Source organism: Monodon monoceros, unplaced genomic scaffold (genome assembly GCF_005190385.1).
Source record: "Monodon monoceros isolate NGI ecotype Baffin Bay Population unplaced genomic scaffold, NGI_Narwhal_1 Super_Scaffold_3, whole genome shotgun sequence".
Classification (NCBI taxonomy): Eukaryota; Metazoa; Chordata; class Mammalia; order Artiodactyla; family Monodontidae; genus Monodon; species Monodon monoceros.
This window is the reverse complement of record NW_021703780.1, coordinates 17,500,151-17,513,918: the sequence shown is the minus strand read 5'-3', so window position 1 is coordinate 17,513,918 and position 13,768 is coordinate 17,500,151. Positions and strand designations below refer to the sequence as shown.

At 38.9% G+C, this 13,768-nt stretch overlaps 1 protein-coding gene across 5 annotated transcripts in view; it reads right to left on the bottom strand.

The window, feature by feature from the left end:
- The window catches only part of CDKAL1 (CDK5 regulatory subunit associated protein 1 like 1), a 649,567-nt gene that overhangs the window by 118,776 nt on the left and 517,023 nt on the right, over window positions 1-13,768 (bottom strand). For all 5 annotated transcript variants that reach the window (XM_029243200.1, XM_029243201.1, XM_029243202.1 and 2 more), the window contains one exon: window positions 8,769-8,831. In XM_029243200.1, the coding sequence (XP_029099033.1) occupies window positions 8,769-8,831 (63 nt within the window). The remainder of the gene's footprint in view (window positions 1-8,768; window positions 8,832-13,768) is intronic.

Below are 13,768 nucleotides of genomic sequence, written 5' to 3'. Positions count from 1 at the left end.
TCAATATTTGTCTACACTACAAAACGATCACAATGGGCCCGGTTAACATGTCAGCATATATACAAAATTTTCTTCTTTTAATGAGAACTTTTAAGATTTACTCTCTTGGTGACTTTCAAATACACAATACAATATTATTAACTATAGTTGCCATGCTGTACATTGCATCTCCATGACTTATTTTATAACTGGAAGTTTGCACCTTTTGACTCCCTTCACCCATTTCTCCCACCTGCCACAGCCTGCCTCTGGAAACCATAAATCTGATTTTTTTTTTAATCTGTAAGTTTGTTTTGTTTTAGAGTCCACATTTAAGTGAGATCATACGGTATTTGTCTTTCTGTGCCTGACTTATTTCACTTAGCATAATACCCTCAAGGTCCATTCATGTTGCTGCAAATAGCAAGACTCCCTTTTATGGCTAAATAATATTCCATTGTGTGTGTGTGTGTATATACACGCACCTCATTTTCCTTATCCATTCATCTATTGATGAACACTTAGGTCGTTTCCATGTCTTGACTATCATAAATAATGCTGCAATGAACAATGGGGGTGTATACATCTTGTTGAGTTAGTGTTTTTATTCTCTTTGGATAAATACCCAGAAGTGGAATTGTTGGATCATTTGGTAGTTGTTTTTAATTTTTTGAGGAACTGCCATACTGTTTTCCACAGAGGCATGGCCAGCAATAGTGCACAAGGGTCCCCTTTTCTGCAGATCCTGGCCAACACTTATTGCTTGACTTTTTGATAACAGCCATTCTGACAGGTGTGAGGTGATATCTCACTGCGGTTTTGATCTGCAGTTCCCTGATGATTAGCGATGCTGAGCATCTTTTCAGGCGCCTGTTGGTCATCTGTGTATCTTCTTTGGTAAAATGTCTATTCTGATCCTCTGCCCACTTTTTAATTGGATTGTTTGTGGGGATTTTTGCTATTGAGTTGTATGAGTTCTTTACATATTTTGGATATTAAGCTCTTACCAGATACATGATTTGCAAATATTTTCTTCCATTTGCTAGGTTGCCTTTTCATTTAGTTGATGGTTTCCTTTGCGGTACAGAAGCTTTTTAGTTTCATGTAGTCCCACTTGTTTGTTTTTGCTTCTGTTGCCTTTTAGATTTTCTTTTGATTAATTTTTTATCAGTACTTTTATACTGAATGTTAGCAAAATATTTGATCATGAACTTTGTTTTCCCCTATTGCTGATATTTCCCGGGAGTAGCTGGGCGGGAAGGTGGAGGGAGGAGAATATGCTACTAAATAGGACATTTAGTCAGGACCTGGGGAACTTTCTGACTTTTGCCTCATGACGCCACCTGCCCATAAGATAAGTCGCAAATGCTAGCTGGTGTCCTGATAGATGGAACAGGACAGCAGTCTACCAGTTTCTAACCTGCCCTGCTGCCATTTTCCCATCTCCATTGGACTTCAGTTGATTCTCCTCAACCTTTCTCTGGGCTCTAGGGTTTTAGGCTGGCGTGCCCTGTTTCCCTGGCTTGGACATCCCCTGCTGTTTTGGCCCTAAAGAACTCCCATCCTTTGGCTGGAACTTGCCCCATTCCCACCCTCACAGAGGGGAGCTGAAAGGAGAGCACGGTGAACAGGGCTCTGTGAGTAAAAGTGTGCCCGACAGTGCTTAGCAGTCATCTGTTAGTCTCTGATGATAGCAGCCCTGATGTACAGCTTAAATCAAGTTTCCTTTGCCCCAGGCTGATGGTGAATGAATCAGACAGGGGAAGAGTGGAGGTGAGGGTGGCCGTGGTCAGCACAAGCTTGGCTGCTTTACTGTCTGCTTTACAGGGAGGCCAGTCAACGGAATCCTTGACACTCTTCCCCCGGACTGTTGCTGTCCTTTCTCTCTCCTTATTCCTTCTCCTACCTCTGTTTCTACATAGAGTTTGCCTATTTAGATTTAGGGGTCGGAGGGAAAGAGGCAGGGTAAGAAGGCCCATCCTGACCTTGAACTTAAGCTGTGTTTGTCAGCCCACCTTTATCAGAGCCTCTTACTCAGCAGATTTGCAGCTACTCATGGCATAGGGGTGATGGGCATGGACTCTGGAGCTAGAATGCTCTATAACTTACTAGCTGTGTGACCTTGAGCAGTTACTTAACTGTGTCTCAGTTTCCTCATCTATAAAACAGGGGATAATAACAGTACTTACTGGGTTGGTATACAGATTAAATGAGTTATGTGTATATGTAAAGCTTTGAGAATATTACCAGTTACAGGGTGTGCTGTAAGTAGTTTAACAATAATGATGATATAACAATAATAATAATGGTCCAATCAGATTCCAGTCTCCTTGTCAATCCTCAGGGTAACTGCCAGAGCCGAATTCTGACATCTATGGGTCCCTGGATATATCATTTTAACGTCACCACAATCTATGCCATTTACACATACTTCCTTACCACCTATCCCTGCATTTACAGTAACAAGGTAAATTAAATCAACACGTAAAAAAATAATGTTTGATTTTTAGAACAATGCCATGTTAGAAGGAAAAGAAGAAAATACACAGGTACAATGTCAAAGTTAGGCTCAAGGAAACATGACCTGTTACTCAACTTGAATCACAAGCTGAGGGAAGTTAAAAATGAGGAAAATGCTTTTGGATCAGGTTGGCATTCATCAGGAAGCAGAAGCGTGGCTAGAGGTACCTATTGCTGAAGCTGGAAGCAGCTGAACTATATCTGCCTCTTTGGCAACAATTATATGGTCACCTAGAGAGGGAAGCACAGATTTTACACCAAAAGAGCTTTTCAGTATGTCCATTATTCTGAGGCTGAGTTATTCAACCGACTTTAGAGTGGAGTTCATGGAGCCAATGAAATGGGTTTAATATTTACTGAAGCACTCAGTTCCTTGTGTTTCAAGGCCATAACCTGAGCATGGTTTTAGTATGACACATGTTAACATGACAATAGGGGAACTCAAACAGTTAGAAGCTAATCCAATTGCTCCTGATACTTAGCAACATCTCGAAAATTACTTTTTAGACATTTTTTAGTCTTTGCCAGAGATGGGGAATGGAGGTAAGTGCACAAATGGCTTTGGCCAAGCTGCCGCAGAGAACTGTTTTAAGCACGGCAAAAACATGCCACATCAATAACTTGTCTCTTTCTCCGCATGTGCCATGAAAACCTGGCTAGCGTAGAGTGCTGGATCCATTAAAAACTGAATTTGCTGTTTCCAGACAGCAGATAGCTCAAAGCTCAACAGGGCCAGCAGGCAACAATCCAAGTCTGCATCTCCCTCTCTAAAGCGCAACCCATAGCACTCTGCCGCTGCATGACGTTATTCAAAGCACAGGGGATGAGGAAGGTTTGACAGTATTGTAGCTGCCTGAGGATGGAGTCAAATGGCCATTATTCTTCAAACATAAAGAGCTGGATAAAGTAACTTTTATCTTAAATCACTAGATATATTTGATTAATGGAGAAATGTAAATCAATACATGACTTTCCGAAACGAAACTGTCCCTTTTGCTTAAGGTATGATATATGTATTTATGAAACTTGATGTCATAGAGACTACTAATCTCTTAAGGGAGGAAAGGGGGTTGTATAACTGAAGACTTTTTCTGTCCCAAGACTTCTGAAATAGATTGGGCTTCTGCCCAAATGAAGCCGCAGAAAATATAATTTTACATTTTTTATTATATAGCTCACTGTGCACTAGGAGATATGAATTCCTGCAAGTGGTTGTATTCACGACAGTTCTTAAGGTAGTCTTAGAAGGGTGGACAAGGGAAATACATATCAATTTTTTTTGTACACTTAATACTTCAGTTAAAAATGCATTGTACTGATTCACTGCTTACAAGTATTCACTCAAGTTATGCCTAGAGTAATCTTTAGGATAAAAATATAATAATTCTCAAAGGCTTTAATATTTTTACAGTGTCTAATTATATGAATGAATAATTTGGGGGAAGACTGATTCTACCCTTCTCATCTTTTATGCTCCCACGTATTTTCTGTCCTTAACCCAATTACCAATACATGTTCAACCATTCTTTCACTATTTCTCTTTTATTAAACCACTCTCGATAGTAATACATACTTCATTTATCCAACCTTATTAAGAACCAGCTGTTCCTAAGAGAGTTTTCAAGATAAATGAAATTTATTCGTAAAATAGTTTGTAAAAATAGATTATACACATCTCTACTATTTTTAAACAAAACATCTGTTTCTTGATATAATTTTGGTCCAATTATTTTATTCTGGGACTACAACAATGTATTACAGGGATATTTGGGTCCAGATGAAGTGGACCTGGGCAGCTGCACTTTTAGAGTCCTTCTGTTAATGACTTAGAGCTTTTATGGCCTTGTCCTTGCCTTCACTTTGTATGCGGCCACTGCTTAATGGAGCTCTGACTTCTTGAAGCAATAACTACCCTCTTTTTAACTGCTGCTAGGGTTGACTGTGGTTTGAGAAGCCAGGCATCTATGTCTGTTAGAACTCTTAAAAAAAAACAAAACAAAACTGGACTGTTTGTGGATGGAGAACTGAAGAAGTGATGAGGCGGGGAGAGAGAATTAGATGATTTTGACAGTCTGGGCCTAGGCTGGCTTACTCTCAGGTTCCGGGCTGTGCTTTTGACGGCTAAGATTGCTACATCAAATCCCTCGGAGTGAGGGATTTTCTGTCTATTCACGTGCTAGCTTATCAAGTGTATTCACACGCAGCTGTTTTCCTGGACAGGTGAGTTTGTTTACAGTTCAAGTGATACACGCCTATGTGTGTAGAAAAATCATTAAAAAAAACTGGTCACCAAAAAGACAAAGAAAAGTTTATTGCACCAACACAGGGGCCATATAATAATGTTTCTACTTGCCCACTGATTTATGTACGAAATGCAGAACATTTTACAAATGTAGAAAATTATTAAAACAACAACAGTCACTAAAAGAAAATGAGAAGCCTACTTCACAAAACACAGAAACTATAACAGTGACAGCCTGTTAAAAACTCACTTTTAATGGTCAAGTATATATTAATTCATATAGATTATTTGTTGAAATAATCTCTGCCCCTTAAGTTCCATTAAGAGTTCTAATAAAAGAATAATGGAATAGGAACTTATTCAATATTGCAGATGTTAAAAACCACTATAGATCTAAACAGAACTGTGTACTTTTTTCTTTCCAAGTATTTTCATATTTTATAGTAGCTTTTTACAATAGCAGATTATAAAAAAATCTGTGTTTAGCTAATAAACCTAGATTTCTCCAAACACATAATTCTGATAAAATCTAACAAGAAAGAAAAGAAGTAAGGAAGGAAATAAGAAAGAGAGAGACATCTTTTATATGCAAGGCAATATTTTCGTCAGGCCAAAGATAAAAAGCATATGCTAATTTGCATACCTTTAATAAAAGTGTTCTAATTATAGCCTATTCTACTTACCTGTGACTTCTCCAAAGGAAAAATTCAACTCCAGGTTGGCTGTCTCTGAAGTGGAAGACCTCTATCCCTATAATCTTCCTGGTAGTTAGTATGTGTTTTCAGAAATTCCAAGCTATGTTTATTATGTGTTTATTAAAATAACAGAGGAAAGAATATAATGTTCAAAATACAATCAGATTACCTGCTGCTTTGGATTCCCTTTACCAATGTTCCCTTTTATTAGGATGGATAAGTGGGAATTAGGTTTGGTCAAGCCTTTCTGTGTAAGTTTGTGTTATGAGAACTCCCAAAAACAATTTTTTAAAAAATGGACATGGGACCAGAGATAACAATCCAAAATGAAATTCCTCCAGTCTCCAGCAAAATTTGTCTTAGAGTCTAGAAAAACAACTCAGGTATTTTTCTTAAGACTAATTTTGAATGCTCATTTTGCCCTAAGCTTTATTTGCTTTTTGCAACAGCACCTAAGAGAAAACAAACTGACCATTTACAACCTAAACAATGGCTTTACAGTATGATTAAGAAATGCACCTGGCTTCACTCAAACAACAAATTTGTTTAACCTGGTGACTTTCCTGTGTCTGGGGTCAGGCAGGAGCAGTCTTGGTTGGGGGGAAGGAAAGGAGAGCAAATATAACTGACTCACTGAGAACAAAACGGTGGTACTAACGCCCCTTTGTAATGACAACTGTTTTAACAGTTTCTTGTAGGCAAGGCTATCATTTAAGTGACCCACTATAATTTGGGATGAAGCCCCAGGAAATTATGCCAACTCTAGAACAGGAGTTGCATTTCTGAGTTTACTCAGCATAATGAACCCACTGAAATGCTGAGTATTCCTTCTTTGGTACAAATTTACATCAAGGGAAAAATGAACAATTGAAAAGATTTAGCTGGAGAGGAAAAGAATATCACAACATTCGCTCCCGGGAGCAGACCAGAGTTTAGTTTACTTCTTGCATCATTTTTACTACGGAAAACTTCAATCATATAAAAAAATACACAGAGTAGAATGACGAACCCCTACAAACCAATAATTCAGTCTCAATAATCATCAACACATGGCCAACCTTATTTTACTGTGCCCTACCCGCGTTCCTCCTTTGATTCTTTTTTAAAGCAAATCCCAGACAGCCTATACTTTATTTTATATAAGCTTTATATAAGCTTTTATTTATGACACATGTATATATTTAACCTGAAGATCACTCCAGAAATCTCATTGAGCATGAGATGTTTAAACCAACTTTAACCACATCTTACAAAACGTTTTACACTGACGTTTTTTCTGCCTAGAGAACGAATTTGTTCGAATATAATTGGGTAATTAAAAATGACAAAGTAACTCGAATCACAACCTTCTATTATTTTATTTATGGGGAAAAAAGGAACATTCTAATATTGAGAAAACAGTGCACGTGACTCAATCCCTGTGATTCTAGTCTTTGTGGAAACTGACCAACAAGAGACACAGTTAAAAGTAACACGGTTACACTTGCCTGGTTGGAGCTTAGAAAATCCGGAGGAGGCAGTAAGGGACGGGAGCCAGAAGGAAAACTCTCCCCTTTCCCTTCACTACACGTATAGAGTAAGACAGAACGCCCCCAGGCTGAACCTTGGGGGCTTCAAAACTCACTCATCAAGCAGTCCAGCTACTTCACAGTAATTTATTACCCATCTTAAAGCAAAGATCAAAAGGAACTCCATCTAGCATTTTATATTCAATTCCTCACTGCCTGATGACTAATTTGTAGAGGAATGAAGTCTTCACAAGGGGAGCCAAAATCATCTGAGGTGACTTTGATACAGTGCCACAAAGGATATGAAGAGGAAGCTGGGAGAAGCTGTGAATGGCGAAGTTCCATTAAGAGTTCTAATAAAAGAATAATGGAATTTCCCTTAACTGTGAATTAAAAAAATGTTCGAAGTGGGCAAAATTTAGACAAGTCAGGCAAAACCTCTCATTTGTCATAGCCTCTTGTTGTTGCTGTTGTTAAACGTTAACTTCAGCCACTGTTGCATTTATGTTTATTAAGTGGCATCGTCTAAAAAAAAAAAAATGCAACTTCCCCACCAGAAATCTGGCCAATCTCATTCCTTTTGCTCTTGTACTACTTATCAGCCTGCACCTTGCGCCTGCGTTGTCAGACACGCCTGGCTCGCTCGATCACTTCCAAACAAATTGCCATATTCTGCAAAGTGACTGATTTAACTTGAAAAATGTAACTTGAAATGATAAAATTTTTAGTCTTGTGTATCGCCGCGGTCACGTGGAATATAAACACCTCTTCTGACAAATTTCTGATGCTTAAGTCAACTGTTCACTACAGAAGCACTAGAAGCGATTCAAATTCTTTCAACTTCTATGAACAACTGGCACAATTTTTTCCTCCTGAATCCAGACATTTCTGTATTCTCAAATGAGGAGAGTAGTTTTCACACTACTTATTTTGGCTAGTTAAAAAATCCTTACCACATGTCTCCTTGTAGATTCATAGATAAAGATTTAAGTTTATATTAGCATTTCAACTGTGCGAATGTTTTGTTTGCTTCTGAAATCACCTCGAATTAACAGATTTACTGGAACCTTATATGATATAGAAGTTTTGTACAAGTCTCAGAATACTTTAATGTATTCCCCCCCCATGAAGATGTGGTGTTGAGCATTTTCTTTAAAAGTTATGTTTTTTTTTTTAAAGAGAACTTATCTTTTACAAATATATGGTGAAATACTTATAAATGAAGAGATGTTTGAGAATTCTTCAAATATAGGAAGTGGAGAGTGTGGGTATAAATGAAACAAGACTGGACATGGGTCTATGAAACTATGGGATGGGGATGCAGGGGTCATTACACTACTCGGTCTTCTGTGTAGCAGAACTCTCGGGAGTGAATATTTCAGTTATGATTCTCGGCACTGCTTTTTGTTAGGATTTTTATTTAGAAACATAAGTTTCTGTCAGAAGCAATGGAGAACCAACAGTTGGCAGATAATATTTCAACTGTCTCTACCAATTCCAAAGCCAGGTTCGTCTACTACACTGTTTGGAAAGAAAAAACCCACCAATCAAAAAACACCCCCAAATCTGTCTTTTCACAGTCTTTGAGATTTCAATGATGATATGTAACTAGATTTTAATATGCATAAAATAGAATTATTTTAGTTCAGAAATACAGATCTTCTCTTTTCTTTACAAGAGATAAAGAGTTAAAAAATTAAAACTGAAATATAAATGTAATTGGTAACTGTAGTTCAAAACCACTATATACTACTGGTGAAAAGTGTGCTATACCTTCAGAAGGACTTCTACTACCCAGGAACACTAATAACATTCTTCTCTTACCTTGTGATCATATGGGTTGTAAGAATGAAATACTTGAGAAAGATCTTTTGTTCTTTGCTTTTTCTGTGGAAGAAAACACAAACATGTGAGTATGCTGATGGCAAAAATATACACATGTGTATCTGTCTATCTGTATGTATGTATGTATCTGCTTTACAACATTGTTTATTTAGAGATTCCTCCTTTGTGCAAGCTGAGGGGTTACACTGTCAACCTGGGACAAATGGATATAACCAGAAACCAATGCCACTTGATGGCTATGTGGATCACTGTCACAGACCAGTCAGGCAACCTCCTTCTAGAAGGTTCCATAAGTAAAACTCTATTTATAATAAATGTATAATTCAGAGACTAAAATGAAGAAGAAACTATGAAAAGAAAGAAAAACATATTTAGGACACTTTCAATTTCATTGCAACACCAACTTCAGTTACTCTGAGTTAGGCACTAGCATGCATCCATTTAAACAAGCAATATGCCTACTTCAGGCCTCCTGGTCACAGCCTGGGTCTGTCTGCTGGAGCCTGCAGCTGTGAGGCTATCTTTGTTCTGTCACTGCTATATAGTGACATAGATATGTATATATGGCACTGTTATATATATATGGTGTCTCACACACAGTAGGCCCTCAATAAATATTTGCTAAACTAATGAATAAATGAATATACCTGAGTTAGGCATAAAACTATTGTATCGGTAATGATGACATGTAAGTCTCATCCACAGTTATGAACAGAGAAGCCTCTCTTCACTTCCAATGATGTTGTCGTCATTAGAAGAAGCCGGGCTTCTCCACCTCCTGTTCCTCAGTGTCTGTGACAATGGAGAAGTGTGCGGTTCTCCTATGAGAGTCGACTATGAGAACCAGCTTGTTTACTAATCCACTGTGATCTGTCCACCCCCCCACAGCCACCATGAGCAATTCTGTGGATGGTTCCAGACCTTCTGCGCATATATCTTCACACACAATTGATTACTATTACTTCCAAAGAAAAGGAATCATTCCGTATACACTGTTCTGAAATTTACTTTTTTCCTCTTCACAATTTACCCTTGCCAAACTTAAATGCTTATATATCCAGCTCTGCAATCCCTTAGACAGAGTTATGAAATCCAAAAACTTCTGAAATCTGAACTTCTTTCCTGAAATGCATTTCAGTTTATAAATATAATGATAATCTTTGCACAAACATCTTTGCCAGCTTGAGTGTGTGTATTTTTTAAAAAAAAGATAAATTATGGAAGTCAGGTTGCAGGATCAAGTGGAATGCATGTTTATTACCTTGACAGAAACTGTCAAGCTGCCCCCTCCCCCAAACACTAGACCAGTGTGTCCTCTCATGAAGAGTGAAAGAGAAGAAGGGATTGTGGTTTAGGTTGGAAATTCTTAATTTCTTTTTCATTTAAAGGTGAGAACATTTTTAAATTTAGAAAATAGATATTTTAAAAACAGATACTGAACATCATCCCAGCTGTTGATTATAGAATTTATTTCTTGGGCTTCCCTGGCGGTGCAGTGGTTGGGAGTCCGCCTGCCGGTGCAGGGGACGCGGGTTCGTGCCCCGGTGTGGGGGGATCCCGTGTGCCGCGGAGCAGCTGGGCCCGTGAGCCATGGCCTCTGGGCCTGCGCGTCCAGAGCCTGGGGCCCGGCGATGGGGGGGGGCCCGCGAACCAAAAAAAAAAAAAAAAAAAAAGATAGAATTTATTTCTTGTATTTATTTTTTATACATCATAGAGTTAGCCCACTACCACATCTTAAAATTCTGTCATGAGAGTGGACTGTTTGTCCTTAATGCTGCCCCCATCTTGTTCCAGGTTCTACTCTGATGTTGTTAATGCTTGCCTGGTACCCATGTTTCCTAGGGAAGTGTTTCCTTCTTTAAACTCCAGCCTCCTCATGAGCACATCTGTCACACCTCCCCTACGCCACAGGTCTAGGCAGATCCCCGGCATAGGTTCTATATGACCTTGGGCAGCTACTTGGCTCAGCAGTCAGAGCTGATATGAATTAGGACCTTGTGTTAGAGTCATTTGTATACACTCACAGTTTTCCCAAAGATTAGTTCCCTACTTCAGAACTGTCTTTGGAGCCACAATTCCAGTTAGCAGTCCTTCAACTCACTTGGCCTGTTTCCACATTCTGACACCCACTAACAGTCATCTCTCCCTGCAGCTCAGCTAAAATTCCTACCTCCTCTGTCCAGCTCTGAGCTGTGCTTCTGACCACTGGGCTCGAAAGTAATCTAACACTCCTTTTCTCTAGAGAGCAGAGATGTATCTATAACAGTTTGGAAACAATCCCCTGGCTCTATGAGCCCTGGAATCTGTTCTGAACAGGTCACTTGCCCGCGAAAGTTTTCATTAGCTTATAATTTTCTCTTTCCTTTCCACACACCCACTTAGTTGGTTTAACAGTTCTTGGCTTATACTTCAATCAGAAGAAAAATGACGGATATTAACACTTCCTTTGGTAAGAGACAATATAAAACACTGGGGAAATTTTATTTTCAGAAAGGAAATTATGCTTGAGAAGATAAAATAGGCAGCATATCAGTATTCAACCTAGGAGGTGTCCCAAGGACCAATCAGTCCCTAAAATGGCTGAGTTACCAGCTTGAGTTGGCAGGTGGATAAGGAATATTCAGAGGTTCTTTTATGTGACCTTTTTATGTGGGTTTGGATTTTATATCTTTATTTTGATAGCTAAAATCTAAATATACCTTCTATTATTTGGGGAAGAAAGTAGGGTATAAATAAAAAGCAAATAACACTATTCAGACTAAGCCCCAAAAGAAGACAGTGAGGAGAGAATGCCCTTTTTTTCTGACAACAAATTTATTAAATACAACTGAAGTAAAGTCTTGGCTATGAATACTGAAGGTTGTATGTTACTAGTCCAGTTAACTGAACACCATTGCTATTTTTCCTGTGAGGTCAGAGTCATATAGCCCAGAACTGTATCTTCTGGGATCCAGAATAGGGATTGACAAATGATAGCCCCTGGGCCAATCCAGCCTATTGCCCATTTTTGTAAATGAAATTGTATTGAAACACAGCCACTCTCATTTTCTTATGTATTATCTATGGCTGCTTTCACACTACAAGAGCAGAAGTTGAGTGGTTGCAACAGAGACCCTATAGTCCATAAATCCTAAAGTATTTACTATCCGGCCCTTTACAGAAAAAGTCAGCCATCTCTCACCTAGAATCTCTATCTCTGACCATGGCCACTTCTGGCAATAGTCCCTTGACCCCCAAATCAAACGAACAACTAACTGTCCAGTAGAATTCCTTGTTTCTTCTGCTCACTGAATGAAGACAGCTCAAGAATCAACCCTAATGGATATCCTGACACATCAGGATGAACATAGCAAGTAAAATAAGAATTAGCTGTCTTGCTGTCTTGTTTGTAGGATTTTGCCTTCTGGGCATTCTATATTCAGACAGAGAATGTTACAAGTTGTTTTCTAGAGCATGTTGAGATAGATGTAGGGCTTTTAGAGCCTTCTGTATTCACAATGTAACTGCGGATGGCAGAAACTCTGAGAAGAGACCCTTTACTAAGTTCTAGCACTAAAGCCAAGGAGAAGGTTTTTTGTACGAGTAACTAAAGCATGGTCATTATTGCTAGCGAGTCAGTTCCTCACGTGCAGACAATGTTAACAATACGAAGCTACAAGACCTGTTGAGCCTTGCTGTCAGCAGTTTTAACTGAAACGAAAAGCTGAGCCAAAAATGGAAGAGTTAGGTAGCTTCCTATTGCATCGTAGTGTGTGTCTAAATTACCTCCCACGTTTTCGCCTGTTAAAATAAACATCTCAGTCATGCAACCACCTGTTAATTCTCCGAGTGTTCAAAAAGTAAACGTGTCAAACAAGTTGTGTGATGAACTTGGAATGAGGGTGGCCAAAGTACAATGAATATGGCAAACATCTCCCCGAGAATGGTACGAGGTGTCTTCAAGTCCACCTCGTCATTAATCTCAAGGTCCTGGCCACAGAGATGAGAGGATGGTAAAAAGTAACTACATGCTGAGTCCTGCAGTCTCTGTGGGTTGCAGCTGGGTTTAAAAGATGAGGCAGTGTGGAAATTTGGTAAAGTTTCTACATTTCTGACAAGCTGAACATCTGAAGATCTCTATCCTATAGGCATTTCCCGCCTATAGGAATTTTGAATTTCACTCTGCAAGGACAGAAAACACTGATGAACCCCTTTTATATCCATGTTCAAACGCCCTTTCAGACAAAACAAAACAAATTTAAAGGCCCCAAAGGAGGATTTTTAACAGTTCAGATTTCCAGATGTAATTATTTCAATTTTTATCAAATGTAACAAAAGAGCTCGGATCTGAAAGACATTCCACATGTGGTGAGAACCTGTACTTTGAACATGAAGTTACACAATCAACTGAGTTTTAACAGTATCCACCAATTTAACTTCTCCTGGTTCCTCAAACGAATTCAGTGTTTTCTGTGCCCATTTGCTACTTGTGGATTAAAGTTTTCTCAAATAAAATAGTGTGATTATAAGGTAAAACTGTAATAACGCTATGAATGTCATTTCTACATATGGATTCTCAAAAATGATAAAACCTACAAGCTTTCAGAGAGTTCGATGTGCTTAAGGTATATTATAATAAACTATAAATGTTTCAACAAATCCTCATCATACTTTGTGGTAAGGAGACAAAAGAGCATGTTTGAGTTTCAATGTACTGACTTCTGATTTCTGGTTCCACACGTAAGGAACTTGGAAATTACCACTGTCCTCACAAGTAATAAGCTGAAAAGACTGAAAAACCAGAAACTCAGGGAAAACTACTGCCCTCCCCCGCCTGCCCCCCTCCACCTCGCTGCAACTGGAGAGACCAACAGGCAGTCACCGGGAATGCAGCTTCCCAAGGCAGAGAGAATCCCTGTGGGAACCAATGCTGGGGCAGGAAAACCGGAACTATAATTGCTGGATTGTTGGAGGCCCGGTGCTAACAACTCTAAGAGCTA